This window comes from Ochotona princeps, chromosome 9, assembly GCF_030435755.1.
Source record: "Ochotona princeps isolate mOchPri1 chromosome 9, mOchPri1.hap1, whole genome shotgun sequence".
Classification (NCBI taxonomy): domain Eukaryota; kingdom Metazoa; phylum Chordata; class Mammalia; order Lagomorpha; family Ochotonidae; genus Ochotona; species Ochotona princeps.
This window is the reverse complement of record NC_080840.1, coordinates 13,521,696-13,547,894: the sequence shown is the minus strand read 5'-3', so window position 1 is coordinate 13,547,894 and position 26,199 is coordinate 13,521,696. Positions and strand designations below refer to the sequence as shown.

General features: G+C 51.0%; 1 protein-coding gene across 10 annotated transcripts in view; it reads right to left on the bottom strand.

Moving 5' to 3' along the window:
• The window catches only part of MTSS1 (MTSS I-BAR domain containing 1), a 154,583-nt gene extending 132,756 nt beyond the window's left edge, over positions 1-21,827 (bottom strand). Inside the window, exon 1 of one of the 10 annotated variants that reach the window (XM_058668495.1) lies at positions 20,683-21,827. In XM_058668495.1, the coding sequence (XP_058524478.1) occupies positions 20,683-20,754 (72 nt within the window). In that variant the 5' untranslated portion in view covers positions 20,755-21,827. The remainder of the gene's footprint in view (positions 1-20,682) is intronic. The other 9 variants (XM_058668494.1, XM_058668498.1, XM_036498398.2 and 6 more) reach the window with 9 other exon arrangements.
• Positions 21,828-26,199: the final 4,372 nt, after the last annotated feature.

Below are 26,199 nucleotides of genomic sequence, written 5' to 3'. Positions count from 1 at the left end.
TCCGGGTCTCCCACACAGGTGCAGGGTCCCAAAGCTTTGGGCCGTCCTCAACTGCTTTCCCAGGCCACAAGCAGGGAGCTGGATGGGAAGAGGAGCTGCCGGGACCAGAACCGGCGCCCATATGGGATCCCGGGGCTTTCAAGGCAAGGACTTTGGCCGGTAGGCCATGCCACCGGGCTCAAATTAGAGATCTTGGCAACAATAATTCCATGAATTCACAATTGACCCAAACCCTGCAGTCGGTTTCACACATACTACTAGGTGCTATCTACCAGTTCTGCATCTTTGCATTTGCGATCTGCCTGCTCATGTGTAGATCCCTGGATTTAGTCCCCTATACAACAATGCGCTCCCACAGGATGCTTCGCTGTGCTAGGGCAGGGAGACCCGCTCACCATGCTGGTGGAGGCCCTTCGGCAGCCATCCCCACCTGGTGACAACAGACACTCGGGCCCAGGTCTTTGCATCACACAGCAGCCAGCCTATGTTTGTGCAAAGGCAGTACTTCAACTTAACAGCAGAACTACACGAATATATTAACAGACATTATGAAATGAGTCCTCTCAAGAGCCTGGATTGCCAATCCAGGCCTGTCAAGATTAGGTCACCCATTTTTTTTTAATCAAGTCCAAAAAGGCACAATCATGACATTCACATCCAAGTAACTAAAGACACAGGGTGGGCCTGGCGTGATAGCGTAGCAGCTAACTCCTCGCCTTGAACATGCTGGGATCCCATTTGGGCACTGGTTCTAATCCCGGTGGCCCCACTTCCCATTCAGCTTCCTGCTTTCCCAGGCCACAAGCAGTCGAGCACAGCCCAAAGCCCTGGAACCCTGCACCTGTGTGGGAGACCCGGAAGAAGCTCCTGGTCCCTGGCTTCGAATTGGCTCAGCTCCAATCGTTGCGGCCACTTGGGAAGTAAACCATCAGATGAAAGCTCTTCCTCTCTGTTTCTCCTCCTCTCTGTATTCCTGCATTTCCAATTAAAAAGAAAGAGAGAGAGAGAGGGAGAGAGATTGAGAGACAGGGCCTTATACAGCCTATAAGACATTTGTCAACCCACTTCAGAGCACAGTTTCAGCTGACAAATGACAGCCTTATGAGGCTATCCCTTCTCTTTTTAAAGATTTATTTATTTTTATTGGAAAGACAGATACACAGAGAGGAGGAGAGACAGAGAGGAAAATCTTCCCTCCGACGATTCACACCCCAAGCAGCTGTAACGGCCAGAGCTGATCTGATTTGATCTGAAGCCAGGAGCCTGGAGCTTCTTCTGGGTCTCCCACACGTGTGCAGGGTCACAAGGCTTTGGGCTATCCTCTACTGCCTTCCCAGGCCATAGGCAGGGAGCTGGATGGAAGTGGGGCTACCAGGACATGAACTAGTACCCATTAAGAGAGAGACACGGTCGATGAGACCATGCCACAGTGGCCTGGGCAGGGAGCCCAGAGGCCCATGTTCTACCCAACGTGACCAGGGATGCAGTGGGGACACCCTCAGCCTTGAAGGGCTGGCTTCCTTAAGATAATGAAGGCAATTCCACCAGCATTACAACACCGATAATTGACCACAGAGAACAAAGGGGAACACAAATGGAACCTCCTCCATGGAACCTTAGCTTTTCCCTGAGCCCCATTGCCCAGGGCAAGTGAGCGGACCTAAGTCACTACTCAGACTGGTGTGAGGAATCAATGAGCTCTTGCAGAGAAAGTGCTTGATGCAGTTCCCAGAACACAGGAAATGCTACTAAACACTGGCTCTCTTAGATTCCAGCCCTGATGGCCTCCTTCCACCAACCTCATTCAAGACATTTATGGGGGAAGAGATGCTGAAAAGCCTACCGGTCAGACCGTTCTCATCCAGGTTGGGAGCCCTCCATCCTCACTAGCGCCAGGTTCAGGGCAGCCCGAGTGGGAAGCACTCCACAGTCAGTGATGCGCTAAGCAGAGTAAAGGCAGGCCTGGGCCGAGACAGCTGGGTGTGCGTCAGGCCAAATCAACGAAAGAGGGTTGCATTCACCCCCAAGCTGAATGTGCTGGAAACCACAGCTCAAACCACTTTCAGAACCATTTCTCTGCCCCCGCCTGCAGCCTCGTTTCATTCTTTGCCAAATTAGCAACAGGAGGAGGATCTCCTCAGCAGTTGAGGGGTACAGTGTGCGGCTCCCCACCCACGAACACCCACTCAGCCAGAGGCTGCCACAGGCAGCTCCCTTAATGATACTTGACAGCCTATCAAAGAGTGGCAGGCCCACCTGGTTTAGGTAATGTATAATTTAATGGATTCTTCAAAAAAAAAAAAATCAACTTCTAAGAACAGAAGACAAAAACCTCCTTGTTGAGAACTGGGAAGGGGGCGGTGCAGCTAATGTTATTTGAACTTAAGCAAGGTGATGTGGGATTATTTCAGATTTTTTTTGTTTGTTTCTTTCAAAGGAAAGAAAAATTTCTACCCACCTAAAAATGGTCCTACTACAAAAATGCTCAAAGCTTGTAGAAAGCAGGGGAAAAGTAAGAAAGTAGACAGATTAAAATGTAACAGAAAAAGCCCAGTTTCTGGCCACGGGCTTAGTAAAAGAGACCCCACTCAAGTTTCCAGACTTGCAATTAAGACACTGGAAGAGCTTAGCATTCTTTGGGAAATCTATTCCTTAATATTCTAACCCGGAGCCAGGCAAGGGTTGCTGAACTCCTTCCTGAGGTCTCCAGGAACGCCAGCTTTTCCACACAGACCCCACCATGGAGCTCACCACTGAACACATGATGGCTTCACAACTTCCTAGACGGACCCAAACTGAAAAAACAAAACTCCCACCAGGCACCAGGGTTTAAGTCCAAAGCCACAAGGCAAAGGGAAATGGACTCACTCAACCCCAGAACCCCTGGAGTTTCTTAAGGGGGGAAAGAGTGAAATTTCTGGAACTCTGGACAATGTGCTGAACAGAGAATTCAGATCACACGAGCTTTGGAAGAAAAGGGCATCTATTTAAAAAAAAAAAAAAAAAAAAAAAAAGAAAGAAAGAAAGAAAGAAAGAAAGAAAGAAAGAAAGAAAAAGAAAGAAAGAAAGACAGACCTGTCTGTTGGCAGCACCACTTCCTACAGTGAGACCTGGCGCTCCTCTGAAGACACCTGTGCAGCCCCCACAGGGGCTGACACACCCAGCTCTCCTCCCTCCCCACAGCAGTCTGTTCTCCAAGCCTCCCAGCAGTCTCAGAAACTCTCACTCAGCGCTCAACAACCAGCTCAAATTTCACCTCTTCCAGCGCATTCTCTGATGCACTCCCTCCTGCCCACCTGATTGCACAAACATCCCTATTTGTCATAGCATGTGACCCGTCGTCTGCAGAGCCTGAGGCCCTCCCTTGCAAACCATTGGGACATGCACAGAAAGGACAGCCACTTCTGGTCAGGACAGGGAAGCAGTCCCTGAGGGACTCTTCTGGGGACACCATCGTGGGGAATCTACCCCAAGGAGGAGCCAGAAGTGAGCAGGGTGGACATGGAGACCCCAGACAGCCTTCAAGGGCATGGTCCCACAGTGACCCACAAATGCAACAGCACAGAAAGACCAAGTGGCTTGCACTCAGCAAGAAGCATACATCCCCAAGCAGCCAGGTGACAGGGGGACACTGGCTGATGGCTCCCACTGGGCAGCAGCCTGGTCCACGTGAGACAGAGTCAAAGACTGAAGTCACACTCCCAAGGAAAAAAGCCCCCCTAGGTCTCCTCCAACCCCTCAGGGGTCCTTCCCACCCCCACTCCCAGATGCAAATGAACCCTCTCCTCTTCTTCCCCGCTCCCTCCACTGACCATGCCCCCAGAGCTAGAAGCCAGTGCAAGCCACTGGCCCACCCCAGGGCGCCAGTCAGCCAACAGCCATGCTGGCTGGGGGTTCTGTTTGGCTTTGTTTTGTTTTGTATTAAACAGAGGCCCAGGATGGCATTCCACACACGCTGCAGCAGAATAAACTGTGTGTAACTCATCATGCTGGTTTAACGGAGTGTTGTAAATAATGCATCAACTGCCTTTCCCAGCCGGGCCCCCCTGGCCAGGAGAGTTGGGGGACAGCTGAGGGAACTGGACACCACCCTGCCCACAAGGAACTGTGGGGGTGGGACGGCAGCAATGGGAGAAGAGCCAGAGAACTGGGAGTACTCCCACAAGGAAGAGAATAAAACTGAGATGAACTGCTGGGTTCTAGCTCAAAGGCCTGCGTCCTGCCCAGAAGGTGCCAGACTGGCTATCTCTCCAGGGCTCATTGCTGCAAAGACAGGTAATATCCCCAGGTCCCCTTTTCACCCTCAGAGGCCCCATGTCACGGTGTCAATATCATCATCATCATTGTCATCAAGCACCAGCTTTCTAAACAACTGCTAGATACCAGGTGTACCTACTGGCCTGTCTCAAATTCCCACTTACGCACCCATCCCCTGCAGAGCATGCAAAATGGCTTTCATGACTCACCCATCTGCGGTGGGGACTGGGATGTTGTGTGTTTCCTTATTTACTTTAAGTTTTGTTTATTTTATTTGACAGGCAGAGACAAACTAACAGAGCTTCCATCTGCAGCCGGGAATGGACCAGGCCAAAGTTAAGAGCCAGGAACTCAATGCAGATGTCCCGCTGGGATGGCAGGGACCCAGTTCCCTGAGCTGTCACCTGCTGTCTCACATTAGCACAAAGTTGGAAAACTGGAAGTGTAGCCAGGACTCAAACTCAGAGACTCTGATACAGGATATGGGCAGCCCAATTGGTGTCTTAACGGACTCATCAAACGCCCACCCTCTCATGTGCCTTATCAGTGCTGCTGTTGCAACTGCTGCCAGTCACAAGCCACAGCATGAGGGCACAGCCTGATGGGCAGCCTTGTGGCACGCTCACAACAGCCTCCAAGGCAAGTGCTGAGCACACTGACTCCCCCAAGTTGTAGGGAGGAAATTCAGGTTGAAATGAGGCCAGATGTGGCTGACTTTGTAACCCAGGTGTTTTCAGATTCTGAGAGGTAGAGCAGCCCAAGAGTTCCAGTCTCCTGTCCTGGTCCAGCCTTGGGGCTGCGACAAGGTGCAGACAGGAGATTTGGGACCCACATCAGGTCTGGGTACTGCAAGAGTCCAGGAGAACTACAGCAAATAGCCAAACACACAACGTCTGCTTACAACTGCAGAGGCAGGTGGATGGGAGAAGGCAAGAAATATTAAGCCCCCTAGAAATGGCCAGGATGCTCTCTTACCAATAAAAGAGAGAAACTGAAAATTCTGTGTGCAGAAAGAAACCCTACAGAAACTAGAGCTGATCTAGTCTTTAAAAATACTTATGTTTTTACAAGTATAAGTGAGAAGGAGGGAGGGAGGCGGGCAATTTTCCACTGTCCACCTCACTCCCTGCCACAGGGCTGGGTCTGGCTGAAGCCAGGAACCAGGAACTCCACCTGTACGTGGATGGCAGAACCCAAGCATTCAGCGCATTAGCAGGAAAAATGGCTGACAAGTATGAAGCAGCTGGGACTCCAACTGGGCACTCCAATATGGAATACGGTATCCCCAGCAGCAGCTTAACCTGCGGCACAAGGCCTCGTCTAGAGCTGCGATTACCACCCTAGCCACCAAGCCCCCTTCCCAAGTCTACAGCGTAAATACAAGGGATACCACCGACTGCACCGCTCTCCTTCTAGGCACAGCCACTGTGAAGCTCAGACTTCAGGGAAACAAAAAACAAAAAAGCTTCAAGAACCCGTCACCTTCTGCCTTAGAGCAAATTTAGACCTCTCGCTTCTTCAGACACAGGGCAGGAATCCACTCAGCTTCCAGAAGTGGGCGTAGAGGATGATGGACAGGCCTGTGAATGCCTGTCACAGCTTCATCCCCCAAACTACCCTTCCCCATCCCATCTTGTAAGATGAAGGGCTCCTAAGATCCTCAGACTAAAGGCTGGGCTAAGCCCATCTATCATAAATACCATGCCCGAGCTTTTATTCTCTGATTGGTGCTTGCCTAATCCACTAATTACCCCTGTCCATCAAGTGGATGACAGCCTTGGGGATAATCAATGCTTGCTTCCTGGCCCGCCCACTCGCACCCACTTGCCCAAGTGCACCAGCAATAAATATGCCCATGAACAGGCAGACTGATCCACAAAAGGGTTCCCCCCTCAGTTGCAAATGGAGAAGTGCTCCATTTGCAACTCTAACACCTGGAAGAAGCCAGGGGCTTCAAGCTTTTCCTTCTTCCTGCAGCCTTAGGTTGGAGGCCCAGACCGTTTTCTCACACGTGGGTGTGTCGCCAATTGCTGTCATACAAAGAATCAAGCAGACAACTCAGCCAATCTTCAAAGTCATTCCGTTTGTTTTAATGTCTCAGCCAGCGAGCATTCCTTGGCCCACCCTGAGCTGTCCAACAGAGAGCCACAGCCTTGTAAGGTTATGCAAATTCCAATGCAACAGAATAAAAAATTGAGTTCATCCCACCAGCCCTACTGGACAGGGCACCCCCGGAGCATCTGTCTCCAACATGTACACAGCTCTAACAGGCAGCTATGGTCACTGTTGGACAGTCACCCAGCACCCACAGCTGCACCAAAGCCTCTGGTTCTGTTGTTTATCTTTACAAAATATGTTCCCCACACAGACCAGGTCCCTTCCTCACTCCCTTCTCTCCTTCCCTATTCACTAAATCCATCTCATTTGCCTCTCTCCTCTCTGCTGGCTTTTTCAGCTGCTGTATTTCACTTACTATTTCAGACAGTCCCTGCCATCAAAAAGGGAATAAGGCAGCACGTCACTGCCTGCCTCACCAAACATCTAGCAAGTGCATGGGCACCTGGCAGTCCAAACCGACTCCACAGTCGTCACTGAGAACACACCCTCCCACGGCTGAGGGACTTCACACAGAATAAAGGTCTTTCCGACCAGCCTTGGGAGGGGAGTGGGTAGAACAAGCATTGAACACTCTCTTTTGGGCCATGGGAAAATGAGACTCAGGAGCAGGTAATTGGCCCTGGGTCAGGAAGGACTTCATCCTCACACCCAGTTTACTGCATCTACTGCTCTTAACTTTGCCCAGTTGTTTTTACAAGTTAAACATTCTCTGGGTTCATCCAACACTGACTGATTATCCACATCTAGAAACTTGGAAGTCCAGCCTGGGGCACCAGTATCTGTAAGGGGACTATAGAATCCCAGCCGATCTGCTTCAGATCCAGCTCCCTGCTGAATAGCCTAGGAAAGTAGCAGAGGATGGCCCACGTGCCTGGGTCCTTGCACCCGTGTGGGAGACCCTGAGGCAGTTCCAGCTCTTGGCTTCAGCCTAGCCAAAGCTTGGCCATCGCCGACATCTGGGGAACGAAATCGAGGACGGATGATTCATTCTGATTCTGACTTTCAAGTAAATAAAAATAAATCTTTTCTTAAAAATGTTAAAAACCAGTAACACCTAACACAGGTCTGGATGCCTTTATAAGTACTCATAGTAAAGATCTTTACATTGAAGCCTCCTCAGAGTAATAGATATCCACCCCTTCCAACCTTTGCCTCGATATACAAAGGCCGACGTTACAGCTCCTTTTGTTTATTCCTGTCTATAAATATCCCAATGACCTGCAGCCCCTACCCAGCTGTAAGTCCTTCTCCCTTTACTTGACACCTACACACCAAGACTCACATTGCTTCCTTGGAGATCTTTCCAGCTCATCTGTACCCAAATACAGTGCTATTTCTGTATCGCAGGAATTCTTTCCTCCAACACCCTAAGAAGACTCAGAGCCAGCCAGGGCCACACATGGTGTTGAGGCTGCACTCCACCCACCAACCACCTGATATCATCCTTTACTCCCCTGTATATCACAGACCCTGCCCACTGGGCCAGGTGACAAGTCCACCCTGAGACAGACACCTGTCCCGACACACCGGGCACACTCTGTGTGCTCTGCCATTGGCCACCACACAGCTTTCCCCTTTGGGGCAAGCCAGGACCTCTTCCATGACCCAACTCCCACCCCATACTACTAGCAATGACATCCCACTGGCCAGTGAGGAAGCTAGAAGCCATGAATATCACCCAGAAAAGTGACAGCTGCTATTGTTACTTCTAATGCCACTGCTTCTGCCTCATTGAAGGTCATCCTTCCCTGGAGTAGAGCGTCTGACAGGTAACCACATTTTGAGAATCTGGAAGAACCAGTGTGGTCTGGTGGTTAACAGCTCAACTCTAAAGTCAGGGTGACCTTGGGCAAAGTACCTAATCACTGGTTGGAACCTTGTCTTCATCTAGAACTGACGCTAATGGCAGCACCTGCCTCAAAGGATGGTTATGAAACCATGAGAAATAATAACACAAGTGCTCAGAAGGGTGGCTCGACACTGCTCTGAGTCCGCACACAAGGCCTGCCACTCTGACTGGCTGCTTCATGAGTTCCCACTGTGCCGAGGCCCCATGCAGATCACAAGTCAAGGTGTTGGTAGGGAGGCTGATGGGGAAGCCATCAATTGCACAGCCCTGGAGAATCCAAAGTACTAGAGAAAGCGGGTTGGGCAACTCACCCCAAATTGGGGGTGCTTCACCTTGACCTCCAAGGACAAAGGGGGATTTTCTTGGCAAAGAGGGAGGAAGGAAGAAGGAAACACTCCTTGCCAAAGACACAATCAGCAAAAGAAAGAAGTCAAGGAGATGGCATGCCTTGGAGACACCGGGGATCTTTCTGGTCCCCTGGACACAACCTAGTTGTGTCCGAGGCACAGGGCTAGGGCCAAAGAAAGCAGGAAGACCTTTTCTACTCACAAGCAGCCGAGGAAGCTCTCGGTGGCCGGGCGGCCCAAGGGTCACCCCCACTTCTACCAACTCATGGTGTAACACCAGTTTTTTTACTCAAAGTACAGCCCCGTTCCAGATACACATCTATGGGGCTGGACCCTGGGCCTCTGCATTTGCTCACACTCCCCAGGGTGTCACAGGCCCCTCTAAGTCCTCCTGCCCATGTGCAGTTCCAGCAGGAGTCACCCCTGGCATTGAGCACTCACCCCTGCAAAGTGAACTGAGACGCGTTTCCAGAAAAACAATGGGTCTCTCCAGAACCAGGAAAAACGCAAATCTTATGGCGCAGGGTAAATCCTTCAGGGGAAACCATCCATGTAGGCCAACATCAAGCTACTGCCTCAGGATGTACTCACTGTCGAGCTACTCTGAACTACTATAAAACTGGATGCTCAACACAAATAAATAAGAATGTGGCTTCCCACCTCAGAGCCCTGGCACATGATCTTCCTTGCTTCTGGAACATTCCCCCTATTAGCCATACAGCTCCCAAGGCCTTGCTCAAAAGTGACCTCCTCTATGAGGCCCTCCCTGACCACAGGACTTAAAATCAGCCCCCTGGGTTTCCCTATTGCATAATCCTGAGATCTACCACCCCTACAGCCCACTGGGATGCAAAGGTCAGGACGGTCGACACTCATGTTCACTTTGTCATGGCTCTATACTGCACTCGGAACCTGCCTGACACAGAGCAGGTCCTCAGATATATGTCAACCCAAGGAACGGCACAGTGAATAACACAAGAGTGCAGTCTCTAGGATTCTTCTGGCTTGGAACAACAGGACACTAGATTGTGCCATGAGAACATACATTTCTTTTTTTTCTTTTTTTTTTAAAGATTTATTCATTTTATTACAGCCAGATATACACAGAGGAGGAGAGACAGAGAGGAAGATCTTCCTTCCGATGATTCACTCCTCAAGTGAACTGCAACGGCCGGTGCGCGCCGATCCGATGCCAGGAACCTGGAACCTGGAACCTCCTCCGGGTCTCCCATGCGGGTGCAGTGTCCCAATGCATTGGGCCATCCTCAACTGCTTTCCCAGGCCACAAGCAGGGAGCTGGATGGGAAGCGGAGCTGCCGGGACCAGAACCGGCGCCCATATGGGATCCCGGGGCTTTCAAGGAGAGGACTTTAGCCGCTAGGCCACGCCGCCGGGCACGAGGACATACATTTCTAACAGTGCAGCTCGCAAGACCCTTTGTTCAAAAGTGTGAGCTCCTGCAAGGGTGCAGGCATAACTCACTTTGTAATCAAGTGGTTATGGGAAACTTTCATTTTTTACTTAATTGAAGTCTCTAGTTTTTTCTCCATTAACTTTATACTACTTGCATAATCTTTGACAAGTAATCCCTCATGAAATGCTCTCAAAACATCTGCTTTTTTTTTTTTTTTAAGGAAAAAGCTGTCTCCTCTGTGAGTTAATTAGGGTGTTCCTAATTAAGGCCAGCACACATCAAAGAGGCCGGGTTTCAGGGGACTGGGGCTGCACTAGCAGCCTCCAGGTCTTCCCATTTTTGCAAGCAGCCCTCACTCCCTCCAGCAGTGGCTCAGACCCAGGGCTTGACCACAGGCTGCTCCTGGCACTGTTCCCTGCTACCTGCTTCCTATCGGGGTGCTTGATGCAATTATTCAGGCCCAAGATCACATCCTGCTGCGAGAGCTGGCTTTGAAGGTTTAGTAAACAGTCACTTCAAAACAAAGAGCAACCATTAAACCAAACTCAAAGACTTCCTTAATGGCGAGCACAGCAACAGCTGAGGGGTCTGGCCTTTCCTAGGGAGCTAATCCCCATGATTTCCAGCCTCCCACAGCATATATATATCTGCCCCCTTCCTGTTTTGTACTGTCATGTGGGATGCAGAACCGTTGCTGGGGCAACCCTTGCCGGGAGGGGTTCCTCAGGCCAGACAAACAAGTACCATGCAGTTGCCACATCGGACCCCACTGTACCCTACTCGCTTCCCTCTGTGGCCAAGTCACAGGCACCTGCGGATGAGTCAACCACCCCATGACTTCATGTCCATGGTTGGGAGGCAACAGAGGCATGGTCCTGAGCCATCAGAAGCTCTGACAGCAGTCCAGATCTTGGTGGCTTTTCTCGCTTACCCCAAGTCCTAAAGCTTGAACAAGAACAGCAAGCCAAGAGATAAATGAAATATACCCATTATGGAATCTGAAAAGAAAATCCGAAAACGCCACGTTGTGAGAGAACATCCAGCATGATGGATAAAGGCAGGGGCCTTAACCACCATGAACCCGGGGCTCAACTCCCACTAAACCTAGGACTAAGGGCCTATGGCTCAGCCTCACAGTACCTCAGTTTCGCCCTTTGTAAAATGGGACTGATCACAGTAACCACCCCACTGGGCTGTCAGGTGGCTAAGTTTCTTTGTCAAGCACTTGCTGAGGCAGGTACATGTGTATCTATTAAATAAGAAAAACCAAAGTCACTTCTCAGCTTGGCAAACACTTAGACTGAATATTTTCCCTGATGCTGACCCCTGCTCCCAACCCTTATGGAAAGCAGACAGCCTTCCCAAGAGCCCCCACGAAATCCTGTCAGGGTACAAGCCACTCTGAATTCTAACTTCCTGCCTGCCTCTCTTCGAGTAAGCTCAGGGTAACGCCATAAGCAGCAAAAACGAGAAAGTAATGCACTACTCCTCTCTGCTGTGTCGTCCAAGAGAAACGGTTTTCTTCTTGCATTTTCCGAATCCCATACTCCAGCAGGAACTGCTGGCTGAGTATTTGTTCTCTGAGATGACCAGAACTCTTGCAGATCTCAGAGTTCCTCAGATTCAGGAATGTCTGCATTTATAAGGTTTTTCCGGTTGAGTACCCCTAATAAAAAAAATCTGGCACCTAAAATGCTCCTAAGTCTGAAACCTGACTAGTGTCATTTTCAAAAAGTTTTCTATTTCAGAGCACTTAGGGTTAGGGCTTGTACTAGGAAAGTTCCAAACTCCACAGGAACATACACATTCTCAGATAATACTTCAGAACTTTGTGAGCAAGGTGTAATTCCCCACCCCCACTCTCGTTATAGATAGGAAAATCAAAATCAAGCTTCAGCAAAGTAGAGTGAGTGGCCGGGATGCGGGGTGGGAGGGGTGGGGGGGTTGGAAAGTGACAGGGCTGGACTTCAAAGCCCAAGGTCAACTAACTTCTCTTTAGAAGTGTGATAAACATTAGGCAGAGTTGGCAAGGGACAGGATGTGCTTTAGAGGAAAGTTACCACTTGAAGCAGGAACTTTCTGATAGGGCCTTGAAGGGAGAGAAAGACTCCCACAGGCAGTTAGGGCAGACACAGGGCAGGATGCTTGGGAGTGCAAGATGGCTGGGCACCCACCAGGCCCAGAAGACCGGGTCAGATAGTAGAAAGCAGGGCAGGCCAGAGGCAAGGAAGGGCACCCTTCCCTGAGGTCATAGTAAGGAAGTAGAAAGCCCCCAAGGACAAAACAGTTCCACCCTCCCCTCCCTGGTTAAAGACTTTCCTTTTCCTCCCAAGCATTAAAAACTCAAAGCCCTGAAGCCCCCAGCCTCCTAGGCCTCTGGTACTCTCTCCCTTCCTTACAGACTAGATCTGCAGAGAAAAATGCGCCACAAGACTGCAACAAGAATCGCAAAGGTGATTCATTTAGCAAGGAAACAACTGTACTTTTCGTGCTTTGCAAGTTGAAGACATGCTCTAAACACAGCTTTACAAAGGGCGGAGGCAGGCACGACTGCTCAACTGGCTGATCCTCCACCTTCAAGCACTGGAATCGCATATGGGCACTGGTACATGTCTCAGCTGTTCCACTTCTGATCCAGCTCCCTGCTTGTGGCCTGGGAGACCAGTAAAGGATGGCCCAAAACCTTGGATCCTGCAGTCATGTGGGAGACTTGGAAGTGGCTCCTGACTCCTGGCTTTGGATCAGCTGGATGCTGCACCCATTTGAGGAGTAAGCCAGCGTGGAAGATCTTTCTTTCTCTGTCTCTCCTTTTCTCGGTAAATCTGCCTTCCCAACAACAACTAAATCAATAAAGAAATCCAGAAAGAAAGGAAGAACAAACAAGAACAGTGAAGGGGTATTTGCCCTAAAAACTGGTGGAGAAAACTGTTACATGGGTTTTTTAAGACTACAGAAGACTCTATTCCCTGTTCCAAAAAACAGGATGTAAGCAGACACTGAAAACCTCCTGTCAAAACCCCCACAACATCCTGAGAAAGCAGGTACTTCCTCAGGTCCATTTGTCGCAGGGGAAACTGAGGAGAAGAGGTGATTAAGGAACTTGTCTACAGGATTTGCAATGGGATCCCTACCACATTAGGGTTCCCAAGAGGAGCTGACAGGGAGTGTAGAGGGCGGGCAAGAAGCTGTGTGACAAATCCAGCACCTATTTTTATTTAGATGGTAAGCTACAGATCTACACCTTCAATAGAGTAGCCACAGGCCACAGGTAGCTACTGACATTTAAATAAAAGTGGGTAAAATTAAATACTTTGGCCTTTGGTCACATCAGCCACGCTGGACTGTTTGACAGTTCCCACCGTTGTGGAAAAATGTACTGAACAGAACCTATTACACAGCTAGAGAACACGCAAAATAGTCCAAGGATGCTTTTGTTACTGCTTGTTTTTGCACTGCAACTTACTGACTTTCAAGTCTCAAGGTCATTCGTGAGCCTAAGTACGGTAGAAGGAGATGTAGTCACAAAGCTGCACAAACAACTACACCTGCTTTCGCAGGTTTGGGTAAGACAGAAAACACCCGGTGGGGTTGCCACGGGGCAAGGGGAAGCCTCACAGCTCCAACTGCATACCAGACAGCCCCTGGAGTGCTCTCCAAAATCCTGATGCCCAGGCCATCCCCAGAGCACTAAATGGGAATGGGGCCCAGGAATCAATGTCCTGTAGCAGAACCCAATGGGCCCTTCCCTGGAGCCAGGCCCATTCTACCCAGAGGACAGAACCTCCTCCTCTGGCCATACCTCCTGCTCCAGAGACCTCGACGCCGAGGCAGGTGCAGTGAAGGGAGCCGCAGACAGCACCTGTCACCCACCTGCAGGACTCAAGATGCGGCTGCACCAAGCAAGCAAACACTTTCTCTGGCCAATTCTTGGAGGGGAAGAAAGCAAATAAAAAGCACACAGTTCAAAAGGCACTCAATTGATTTTTTTTTCACCCACTTAAACGAGACAGGAAAAGAAAACCACTTAGGAGCTATGACCAAGGCCATCTATGCCAAGCAGCAGCCTGGGATGGAGGTTTCTTGGCGAGCTCATCGACTTCTCCAAACAGACATGTAAGGGCCCTTCCTCCCGACGCAACCCCAACTGCAGGCTGGCTACCGGGACATAATTAAACACAAAAGCTCTTTTACAAGAGACTTCCAGGGTTAGGCACAAAATGAGATCAAGGTAGGAAGGTCTCTTTGAGAAGCCAAGTGAACTTTGGGTGAACTTAGTTAATTCATAGGATTCAGAGGAATAGAAGGGGGGACTGGTCTGGCCTGCAGATTCACCAGGCCTTGGGGGATTTAGGACTCCGGCACCTATGGCTGGTCACTAAAGGGCTCTGGGTGGGGAAAAGGACAGGTGCCAAGGGTGATGGCTCAGAGCTTGGCCCCAAGTTTTTTTCTGCCTTCTGCACACCCAATAGGAAGGGGCTGAAGGGGCTGCCCATTTGTGCACTGGAGAAGACTGGTAAGTAGGTAAAGAAGGAAGTCCTAATAGGTGGACATCTCATAAAGTACCAGACTTTCAGTGGGATTGGAGCCACCCACACCAGCAAGCAGCCTTGCAGCATCCCAGGTCAAGTTCATGCCTCTAGGCCAGCTCTGAGCTAGAGGTGCAGGGACAAGACCCAGATTCTCCCATGAGCCTCCAGTGGAACTCAGGGGGGGTGAAACGCTGTCCTCTTAACAGCTTCTCTTAGTGGGGCTTAGGCAAGCAAGCCCCAGCTTTGAGGTCACCACAGCCTTAGACAAGGTACCTAGGTCTCTCCCAAGCCTTGGTTTTCCCATCTGTCCTGGGGGCCCAAAGAGAGGACGGCATGCAATAATACACATAGGTCTTAGCATGGTTGCCTGGTCCTCACCAATCACTTCCTGAGAAATACCAAACACCTGCCACAGGCCAGGTGCCCCCAAGTAAAGCAGCCAAGATGGGAGATGCTGAGAAGGGGTGGGCTGCTCTGCAGTGGATTCTGTGCTGGAAACTCCTAACTCCTTTTTTGGTTTTTCCGTCGTTTGAGTTTACATTTTTGCGGTCCGGACTTAGCTGAAACCTGCAGTCTCCATGGAACTGGCCGAAGCTCTGCAATCAAATACAATGGGCTTTCTCACAGCTCAGCCAATCCACCGACTGTTTGCCTCTCCGTTTGCTACTTAATAAGGCCCTATCATCAGTGAGATCTGCAAATCTGAGTTAAACAGCTTAAGGCAAGTTCCCTTTAAGGAGCCCTGAAAACAGTTTGTCTGGTGTTCTGGGCAGCTGAATTCATCCTTTGGGTTGTGTTTGCTTTGGGGAGACTGATGTCTTTGTTTATGCACAGGTGTGGGTTTGGGGGGGGTAGTGGGGAAAGTATCCTGAAGGCAGTTCCAAGAAGCAATGGAGAACTCAAAATGATTTCATTTTTCCATGCCCAATCTGAGCATCTAAAAGGTCTCCCTCTAGAAGCAATCTTGCCAGCCCTCATCCATCTCTGCGAAGACAGAAAAAGACAAGATGAAAATTCTAAGAGAACGCATCTACTGGATCAATAATTCCAACCTTTTCACTCTCCAAGCATTTCCGGTCACTGCCATTGTGCCAACCCAACCGACCATCATGTCTGTTTTTTCTTTTCTGCGTCAAGCGATGCCAACATGCTCCAGCACAGGGCAAAGGGCATCAGCACACACAGCATGTACTTTATTAAATAATAGGGTTCGGCATGATGGCTTAGCGGCTAAAATCCTCACCCTGCAAGCACCAAGATCCTATATTAGTGCCAGTTAATGTCCCAGATGCTCCACTTCCCATCAAGCTTCCTGCTTGTGGCCTTGGAGAGCAGTGGAGTATGGCCCAAGGCCTTGGGACCCTGCACCAGCGTGAGAAACCTCGAAGAAGCTCCTGGTTCCTGGCTTCAGATCAGCTCAGCTCCTGCCACTGAGCCACTTGGGGAGTGAACCAGCAGACAGAATATCTTTCTGTCTTTCCTCCCTGTAAATCTGCCTGTCTGATAAAAAATACTTTAAAAATAATTTCCTAATTGTCTGGAAGGAAAATGTCACAAAGCATTCTGCATCTTGCCTCCCTGCAGCCAGCTCTGTGCCCGCGACACAGCTGACACCCAATAAATGGGAGCACTGTCGAATGAGCACACAGGACCCCAGGGAGAACGGGGTGATGGCTAAACCAGGCCAACTCCCAGTGCAGCTTCCCCAAGAAAGACCTCCTTCTGCATTCAGGCCACAAGGAACACGAAGGGCCACAGCATCAAGCCACATAGTCCCAGGAATTTGATTATATAGGATATATATGGGGGTTTCCCCACAGAAACAATGACCACAAACGACCAAACAAGTTCTAGAATTCAAGCATCAAAAAGACAGTCCTGCACTGGACGCAGCACTGGCTCTCTTCATGGGCATCCACTCAGGGGCACTTCTTGGCTGCCTGTTGTAAGCCTTCTTCACCCTCTCCTCCCCGGGACCCCCCGCCCCAGAAGAGGAAGCTGTAACACTCTGGCCAAAAACACACTTTATTTTGCTAAGAGAAAAGCCAGAGTGGGACCCAACTGTCCTTCCCAGGAACTCCGACTGTCCTGCTCCCTATGGCTGACAGCCTGCACACAGGGCAGCCCGCTCCCCTCAGTGGCCCTGGAATCCCAGCCTAGTCCTGGGCTGAGGTTTCAGCATCCTTTTCCCAGGGAGAACTTTCTTCTTGCTGAAGCATCAAAGGGAAAGTCCTGTGGAAAGCCCTTGCCTGGGGCTGCCTGCCCTCCATCCCATCCCTCTCCTGCCACCACATCCTCCATGTGACCTCTGCTGATGGTCCACAGAATGTGCAGTGCTCCAAGCCAGTGCCTGACGTGGACCAGTCAGGCCCTCTATCAGCACCAAGCAAGTCCACCTTTCTTCTAACAAGGACCCCAAGGCTGTGGTGAGAAGACACCAACACAGCCGCTGTGATTCACCTGGCGCCTGGCTCCACACCTCACATTCTCCAAGGGATGGTGAGGGAGGGGAGTGTATCCCAAAGGCCCAACAGCCACAGAGAGATGGCTATGGGATCCAGAAAGTCCCTTCAGCAGTTGTCATTTAGGTAGCACACGGGAGAGAGGATCCTATTGGCTGCCAGAGCCGGGGGTGATGGCCAGACGTGAACAAGGCCCCCATTCTGCTCAGCACAGGTGCAGGTAACAGAACACCCCTATCTACAGTGACACACGGCAGGGAGAACTCAGGTGTGGTGCAAGGTGAGTTTTGGCCTGGGTCACATTATGTAACCCCAAACACATTCTCCTAACCTTCGAACGAAGTACTCTGTCCGGCTCCCCGCATGCTGATGTTTGAGCAATCAGGCTGAGGAAAATATTTGATTTAAGCATCTAGCCTTTTTTAACCAAGTTAATCATTTGAAAAAGAAAGAAGAAAGAAAAAGCCATCATGATCAGGGTAAGGAGCAGTCCTCGAGCTGAACCAGCAAAAAACCTCCTTGCTCTTAAAAACCATCCAAACATCACCAAATTCAATGCTGGCTCATTCACTTGCAAGTCACAGGACAACTCCACTGTCTGCAGCTTGGAAACCTTGCTTCCCACTGATGAGACACACACAGGGAGGATTCCAAGACCTTCCTAGCAAGCGACAGCCACCGGCAGGCTTAGGCTGTCCCAGACTTGCCAGACATAGGCCCCATCCCTCCCCCCAGATCAACTCAAAGTCTCCCCTTCCTTTGGGAGCTATTGCACACTCCAGATGGGGATGACAAGTGTGAGGGCAGAGTTACGTGGATGGGAGGAAGGCCCTCTACATGTTACAGACCATCACCCACAGGACAGGAACAACAGCAGGCTTCCTCTCCCAAAGAATCAGCAAGTTACTTAGCAGCTGCATCCTTCGCGTGGTTTAGATCCCAAAGAACGATGACGGGGAACTTCTTTCCTAGCCGTGCATTCGCCTGGACACACACCCCAGAGTGATGAAGACCCCCTAGGAGAACAACCTACACATGATTTCAGGCCTTTCCGTGTCCCGAGGGGCTTTGGTTGGAGAAGACAGATGGTGCCAGGCCTTGAAAATGCTCCGTTTTTGTTCTCCTTTTTTTCTCCAAAGAGGAAACAGACTTCCTTCCTGTGCTGCTGCATGCTTTGGAGAATCAGATGCTCCTCATAAAAGCCCTTTCCTCACCCCAATCCAGGATCACTGAGAAAACAGCCTACAAATGTCATCAAAATGGCTTTCCCAATGGGGTCCCCACATTTTACACTTCTCCCTCAAAGCGAACTGAAGAAAAGCCAGTAAACCCCACCATGAACACTTCAAGAAAAAACATCGAGGTGAAACCCATCATCTTGGAAAGTAAAAACTGACTTACTGCTGATGACCTAACAGTCTGCCCTCCAATGCATGAAGAAAATACAACTTAAAAGGTACTCAGCAATATCTGCTGCACTAACAAGCTGGGAAATCACACATTGTCCTCTTTCTTCTCATCTCTGTTCCCTTAAATATCTAGAATTCTACACACAGGTTTTGCTTATCTTTTACTGTCAAAAAAATACAAACAAACAAAAACTCTCAAACACATTCTTGCAGGATATTAAAAAAAAAACTGGAAAAGAACTCAGAATCCACCTACTGAAGCTTCAAGACTGGCCATTAAGTAAGAAGTCTGTGTGTTTAACTGGAAGCTTGTGGAAGGAGTGGGAAAGCAGGCCACCGTGGCAGCCACGGGTCCCTGGGCACTGATGGCAGGTGGAAGGCAGAAGAGGCAAGCCCTGGAGCAGGATCACTTTCCAGAGGGTCTTAGTTTCCATAAGCGCACCCGGCCTGGACTATGGATTAAAGAACAAAGAGAGAGAAAACTCCAAGTGTCATCACTCAGGGACCGCAGTGGTCAGCTCAGCTAGATCCCTGGGTTCCTGGTCAGCACCGAAGGCCTGGGAACATGTATTTATCTACACACACACACACACACACACACACACACAAACGCAGCTTTACCAATCCATCTCCAACCCCTCCCCTGGAGGTCAGAAGACACCATGGAGCCTCCCCCCATATCTTGTTGGACTATAAGGTGTGCAGAATTTAACTTCACTATAAATACTGGGGTCCAAGCAGGGAGCCCCCATCTTTGTCTCCAAAGAACATGTCAATAATGCAATGTGGATTGGGGGCAAAGGAATGAAAGGGGGCTGTCTTTGAACAGGGACTAATCCATCTAATTCCAAGTGGCTGGATTAGAGGCATTCCCGGGCAAGCAGGGTACGGCTTGCAGATTAAGCTGCTGCGGGGTTGTCCATCTCTGACAAAAGGCAAGATAGGGGGGGAAAAGATTTCAAAATGGACCACAACAGGACAGAGGCACCTTGGAAAAGTTCACCCCGGGTGAGGTGTCAGTTGGTTCTAAACCGGGAGAGGCAGGCCGTGACAGCTGAGCATTCCTTCCCCAAGTCCATCTCTGAGGCCCAAGGCCTCTCCAAACCTTACACTTCATCAGACAAAAGCGCCTCCAGGCGCCAGGCAGCGGCTTAAGAGGGGGCTGTCCACACCCACTGGCGGCACTGGCTTTCCAAACCTGCCCACTCTTTTGGAAGCCTAGCTTTTAATTAAGCACCACCTCCGTGGATCTGTTGAGGCAAACTGGGGCTGGGCTAGAGCCAAAGAGAAGTTCCTTAAATACACATGAAAAAAAAAATTCCCCCACCCCACCGCCCCCAATCCTCCACCTCCGGCCAGCACCCGCGCGGCTGGTTTTATTTCCTCTGGATGAGTAACACGGAGCCCTGGTCTATCTCTATGGACCAGATAATCCACACCGGAGGGGCAGGTTATCTCCAGTCCCACCCATTGCAGGAAAAAAGCCAAAGTGCCGTTCCCCGCCCCCAACACACACGCGTGCACACGCACGCACAATCTTCACAACCCCTCCAACAGAAATCCTGGAGCGGGGTGTGTGTGCCTCCAGAAGGAGAGTGTGCCCGCACCATCAGGGGTCCCTGATTTTGCGTTCAGCTGGAGCCTCAGGTTTGGGGGACCCAGCGAGGCTACCCTGGCAACTTCTGCTTGGCGCTCCCTGGGAGGGCTGGAGGAATGCAAGCACACCCTCACCCGCTCGGAATCAGCCCAATTAATAACAAATAGGTGCAAATCGCCGATTCCCAGGTAGACAGCCAAGGTGGGGAAAAGGAGGCCTTCCTCCCAATTTCCCAGGCCGGGGGGGACTCCTCCAACCAGGGCAGTGGCCCCACTCCCTCCCCACCACGCACCCCGCGCCAGCTGTCCCCCACGCCCGTCCCCGGGGGAATCAGGTGTCCGCCCGGCCAAACAAGTCTCCTCAGGTCCGAGACACTCTGTCCATGGACAGACAATGGAAAACTTGAAGCCGAGGCCTTGAAGCCCCCAGCTGAACGAGGTGGTGCCGCCCCCCTGGGACAATGAGCCGGGCGGGGGCAGAGCGTCCCCGGCTTCCCGAGAGAAGCCGCCCGCCCGCTGGCTCAGCAGGGCCCGGAGCGACCAGGTGACACGCGGGGCCGAGGAGCTCCCGCAGGTGGCCGGCGGCCGCGGTGCAGGCGAGGGGCCGGGGTAGGCGCCTGGCGGCCCGGGCAGGAGGCGAAGCGAGGCGGCGAGGTCAGCGTGCACGGCGCCCGCCGCAGCCGCGCCCCCGGCGTCCTTACCTTCATGTCGCTGATGATGGTCTGGAAGAGGCCTCCGAGCGCGCTGCATTCCTTCTCAATCACAGCCTCCATTTTCCCGGCGTCGGCAAGGAGAGGACACACTGGTGGGGCGGCAGGAGTGCGCGGGGGTGGGGGGAAGCCGGGGCTCGCTCACCCGGGGAACGGCACCCTCCGAGCGACCCACCTCCACCTCGCCGCCGCTTATGCAGAGGCGACGGAGCACGAGGCCGACTCTTCTCGGCCCCTAAGGCTCACGATAATTGAAAAAAAAAAAAAAAAAAAAAACCAAACCACTGTGCAGGGAGACCCGCCTACGCGCAGCGCTGGGCTCCCGGCCTTGAAAACGCCCGGAGCTGACTGACAATCAGGCCACCACGGGTGCCCACGACGGAAAAGGCAAAACCCATCTTGGTGCGGAGAAAAGCGCCCGCTGACTCGGGGCCAGCGCCATGAAAAAAAAAAGCCGTTTAAATTAAATAAAAAAAAAAAAAAACTACTGTGAAATTAAAATGAGAAATCGTCCCTGCGCCGGCTCTGTACGGCTCAGGGCGCCCGGAGCTGTTGCTCGCAGCCGCGGCCGCCGCCTCCTTTTCACTCCTGCGCGCCCGGCCCTATGCTCGCTCTGGCTCGGCTCCCGGGGACGGTCGCCGGGGCGCGCGCGCGCTCGCCGCCGTGCGTCCGCCGCGCGGGGGCGCGGGCACGAGGACACGCGTTCGTCGCCGCGGGAGCGAGCGGGAGGAGCCGGGGGCGCGCCAGAGAGGCGCGTGGAGCGCGCGCCGCAGACCGGAGTCGGCCTCCGGGACCTCCCCGCCTCAGGCGCACCTCGCCACCCTCTTCCCCGAGGCGCCCGTGGCGGCGTGGAGAGGCGTGTCAGCCCCGAGCCGGCTGGACGCCCACGAGGGCTGCGGCCGCTCCCCCGTGCGCCCGGGGACCCGGGGCCCAGTGGAGGCCAGCCAGCGCCCGGCAGCTCGGGAGCGCTCGGGAAGGGCGGGAAAGCCGCTGCCGCGAGCTCAGCCTTTTGAGGAGAAGGCCCATCCTGCGAGGGCAGCCAAACAGATGAACCGGACGGGAGCCTTCGGGGGCGTATCCTGCAGTGGGATGTGGAGTTCGATAAAGTTGCAGGATGCGGGGGAAGCGGATTGCTTTGCTGTTGTTTAAAAAAAAAAAAAAGGAAATAGCGTTGGAGCGCCAGTGTCTGGGGGCTGCAGTGACTTGGAGGTCTCCTGTTTGTCAGGCCAGGCCAGTGGTTTCAGCTGGAACGAACAGCAGGTGTCCTGGTTGCTTTGGAGCCTCCAGGCTCCTTTTCGCAGATCCCTCACCTGCGCTGAAGGTAGGCCAGGGTTATTCAGAGGGGCGTTCATCCGGCAGCTTTTAAAGGATCTCAAAGCCTAAGTCCCCAACTGGACTGTTTTCACCCTTGAACTGAACCTGGAAATCCCAAGGAAGGAAGGATGTTGCTCCTGGAGGCAGTCTGCAAAGAGCTTGGAATGCCAAGGACCGCCTTCAGCTCTCCCGAGGTGGTTGCTTGGCCCTCAGTCCTTGTCTGTGCTGGCGCTTGGACACCGTCCCTGTTAGTGATCAAGATGGCTGCTTGTGGAGACAGATTGCCTGCCTTCAAACACCGGTTAGCAACCTACTGCAAGGCCTTGGAGAGTTGCCTAGCCTCGCTGGGCCCCAGTTTCCTCACTCCTAAGTGGGTATCATGATGGTGTCACCTTGATCGAGCTGTTGTGAACATTAGATGAGCCAGTGGCTTTGAAAGACTTCAAGTGGCACCAAGCATTCAGTGTTCTGAGATCAGCTTGCCTGCCTTAGACTTTAAGTGCCCCTGAACTTCAAGCAGTGTTGGCCAAAGCACACCTCTTGTTCCCAAGGGAAGTGTTTAAAATCGCTGTTCTCAGAGGTGAGACTGACACTTAGTGTTTTTTATTTGTTTTGGTTTGAGTGAATGAAAGATCTCCTGTCTGCTGGTTCACTCCCCCGTGTGCCTGCAACAAGCGGACCAGGCTGAAGCTAGGAGCCAGGAACTCAATCCAGTAGGTGATGGAGACCCAATCAGTTGATCCATCATCTGCTGCAACCCAGGGTCTGCCTTAGCAGGGAGCTAGAATGAGGAGGGGAGCCAGAATGGGAGCCCTGGCAGTGCAGGCTGGGATACAGTGCCTTAACCACCCTACCCAATGCCCCACGCTTAGCATTTCTACCAAGGCCTGGGATGCGACTGATGGATGCAGGGATTTTGAGCCTAATGACAAGCTCGGAATGATGCCTTTTGCTTTTACATTCTTTCCCAACTCCTGAACATCTGTCTAACTTTTCCTCCCTACAAAAAAACATCCAGCCCTCCCAGGGCAGACATTAAGAGCCTGTTTCCAAGTAACTCCCCACAGGAGCATTTGCTTGCTGTTGTTAATAGCTCCTAGGAGGAGGAACCCAGAAGAATGAATCTATTAAAGGAATTTCAGCCCCAGTTCTTGGGTGGAGTCAGAGTGTGCACCATGTCTCCCAGCTCCGGTGACTTAAGCTGAGTTATTTGATCTCTGGAGCCAATCTCTACTCCCCGGGGGGCCTGGCTAGCTGGTTGCTCCCAGGGTTGAAATGGATGCCCCTTGCCTGTCACTTAGAACTGCTGCCGGCACAGGAGTGTTTCCTTCCATCTCAGGAGTGGTTCTCAGCCCTGGCTAGTCCTGGGGGACCCTGCCCAGTCTTCACACATGGCTGCCTATTGAAATCCCCTGAGGGAATCTTGAACTACCCAAACCTGGGCACCACTCCCAGCTAGTCTGATTTAATTGGTTGGGCTGTGGCCTAGGTATCTGGCCTTTGAAAATCTTCCCCGGTGGTTCTAACATACAACTACGCTTAAGAAAAAAAACCTGACCTGGTGAACCACCCAATACCATCCACATAGAACCTCTAAAAATTGTGCTCCAAAAGGTTTTTTGTTTTGTTTTGTTTTGTTTTAATGTTCAAATAAGGACATACAGACTTGGGCAATTGTGTGTGTGTGGGTATTTTGTGATTCTTTAATACACAAAAATGGAACCATGTTTTCTGGATCTTGCTGTTAACCCTCCAGGTCAACCCATAGTCTCTTCTAAGTCAGTCTTTGAATACTTGTATTTGGGTTTAATTTCAGACTTACTGAAACATTGTAAGAATAGTGTGAAGATTTCCCTGAGGTTAACGCTCTAAGGTGTTTGTTTCATGCTGGGGAGACTGGAAAGCTCCTCAAGTGATTCTAAGTGGTGAGGTCTACCAAGCAGCTGGGAGACTGGGCGATGACTGGGAAAGTGCTGAGCCTTGGGAAAGATTGTTGTGTTAGATGGCACCGGGGAGCCAGGATGCTGGGTTTGTGTTCAGTTCCCATCGCCCTTCTGGGCCTGCGCAAAGCAAGGGCAACAGAAATGCTAACTCATATAAGGCTGCAGGAGAACTGAACGGAATTGCTTCTACGAGTACTTGGCACACATAAGTGCTCGCTAAAGGCTGGCTGTATGTGTATTACTGAGGACCATGGCTCCTATAAAAATAAAATTGCTGTAAGATTCTTCATGAGCCCAGAACTATTCAGTCTCTTAGACCACTTGGGGAGTTGTCAGAACATAAACGGGCTTCAATTTAGAAACCAGGCTCCTTTTGAAACTGAAATTAATAAGACTCAATTAAAAATATCTGCTGCCTTGCCTTATCTTAAGAGATGCTCCTTATGTTTGTTTGTGTTTGGCAGACTGGGAAATACCCCAGTACAACCTCAGTGTCCAGAATGTGTCACTGCACAGGAAACTAATGAAAAGTGATGAACTGAGCAGGAACCAGGCTGAACTAATCTGGGAGCAGCAGGCTCCCAACTCCATGCCTGTGCATGCCAGGCAGCAGGCCTATGGAACAAGCCAAGTTTAAGTTCAGAGGGCCTGGAGCGACCAGAGAGACCTGGAGTGCAAGTTGTCCCTCCAGAGCCTGCTGCCCCTCCCAGCCTCTCTCAGAAGCTTGCAGCTTTTCTCCTGGACATGAAGTTTTCCAAGTTTTAGGTTTCCCAGCTTTCCGACACTGCTCCTTTGCAAGCCCATTTGCAGTGTCTGAAAGTAGAGCCAAGTAAGAGATTGGTTCATGGGGAAGACACAGAAGAGGGGCAACTGAAAGGCTTTGTGTTTACCCTCTCTCTCTGGGCTTCCAGGACAGTGTGTCCTGCAATAGAGTGGCACGGATCATGGCAGTCGCTCAGACGTTTCTTGAACACCTCCCTGTGCCCAGCCTTGCTTGTTGTCCCAAGAGCATCTGATTGTGTTGGCTTTCTTTATAGGCTCCTGTTCTGCCTGCTGACTATTCATTGGATGCCTCTATGTAATACTTGATATTGAGAATGGGCTCGCAGGAGAACATGTATCTCTTATTAATTACAGAGCAAGAGTGTCCAAGACCTGATCACTTCCTCACTGACAGTATTCTGGAGCTTAACTCTTTCTGCTCCATAGGAGTAGAGTGAGAAAAAGAGATCTGCTAAAAGCTATGGGTTCTGGATAGAATAGCCACAAAAGACCATGAAATAAAATATTATTTTCAGAAAACCTTATGTTTGTGTACCTGTGAAACAATTAGAAATATCTCTAGTTATTTTAAATCCATTAGAGATATCTGAGTTCACCTAAAATGGAAGATACTACCCATGGTATAAAATTTAACATCTTGTGACATAAACATAGGAAAGGAGACTTAGGAAGATTCTTTAATCTGCAACCCCTCTGCTACTGCCTTGTAAACACAGAAGTCAAAGATAACCAGAATTTTTTTAATTATTATTTTTAAGATGTACTTATTTGAAAGGGGGAGATCTTCCATTCACTGGTTCCCTTCCTAAATGACCTCGAGGGCCTGGGACTGTGCCAGGCTAAAACTCTAGAGCCAAGAACTCCATGCAGATTCCCCATGCAGCTGACAGGGGCCCAAGTACTTGAGCTATCCTTCACTGTTTTCCAAGGCACATTAGCAGGTTGCTGGATTGGAAGTGGAGCAGCCAGGACTCAAAGTAGTGTCCTAATGTGGGATGCAGGCATCACAGGAAGATAACGCACTGCACCACAATGATGGCTCCTGACATCCTTTTAAAGGCAGGGCAGAGCTGGTTTGAAGGGACATCCACAGGAACAGGGGAGCCTGAAGACCAGAGCAGGCAGGGAAGCTGATGCGTCAGCTACCCTGGAAGAGGTCTTTGAGTTCAGTATTGCAGGCCTGGGTGTTCCCCCACAGGGAGAGCCATGTGAGGCAGGGATGTAAAGTTCTGAGCTGTATAGCAAGCCCTAGCCAGGACCGTCTGATCACACATATCAGGCTCATCATGCAGGTGGACCTGAGCCACCTGTAGGACAAAAAGCTGACACAGATGCTTGATAATCCCAGCCTAAGCTCAGCATGAGGCAGAAAGACTCCAGTGAGAGTTGCTAAGCCTAAGCCTTGACCCCAGCTACATTTTTTTATGATTTATTTATTTTTATTGGAAAGGCATATATACAGAGAGGA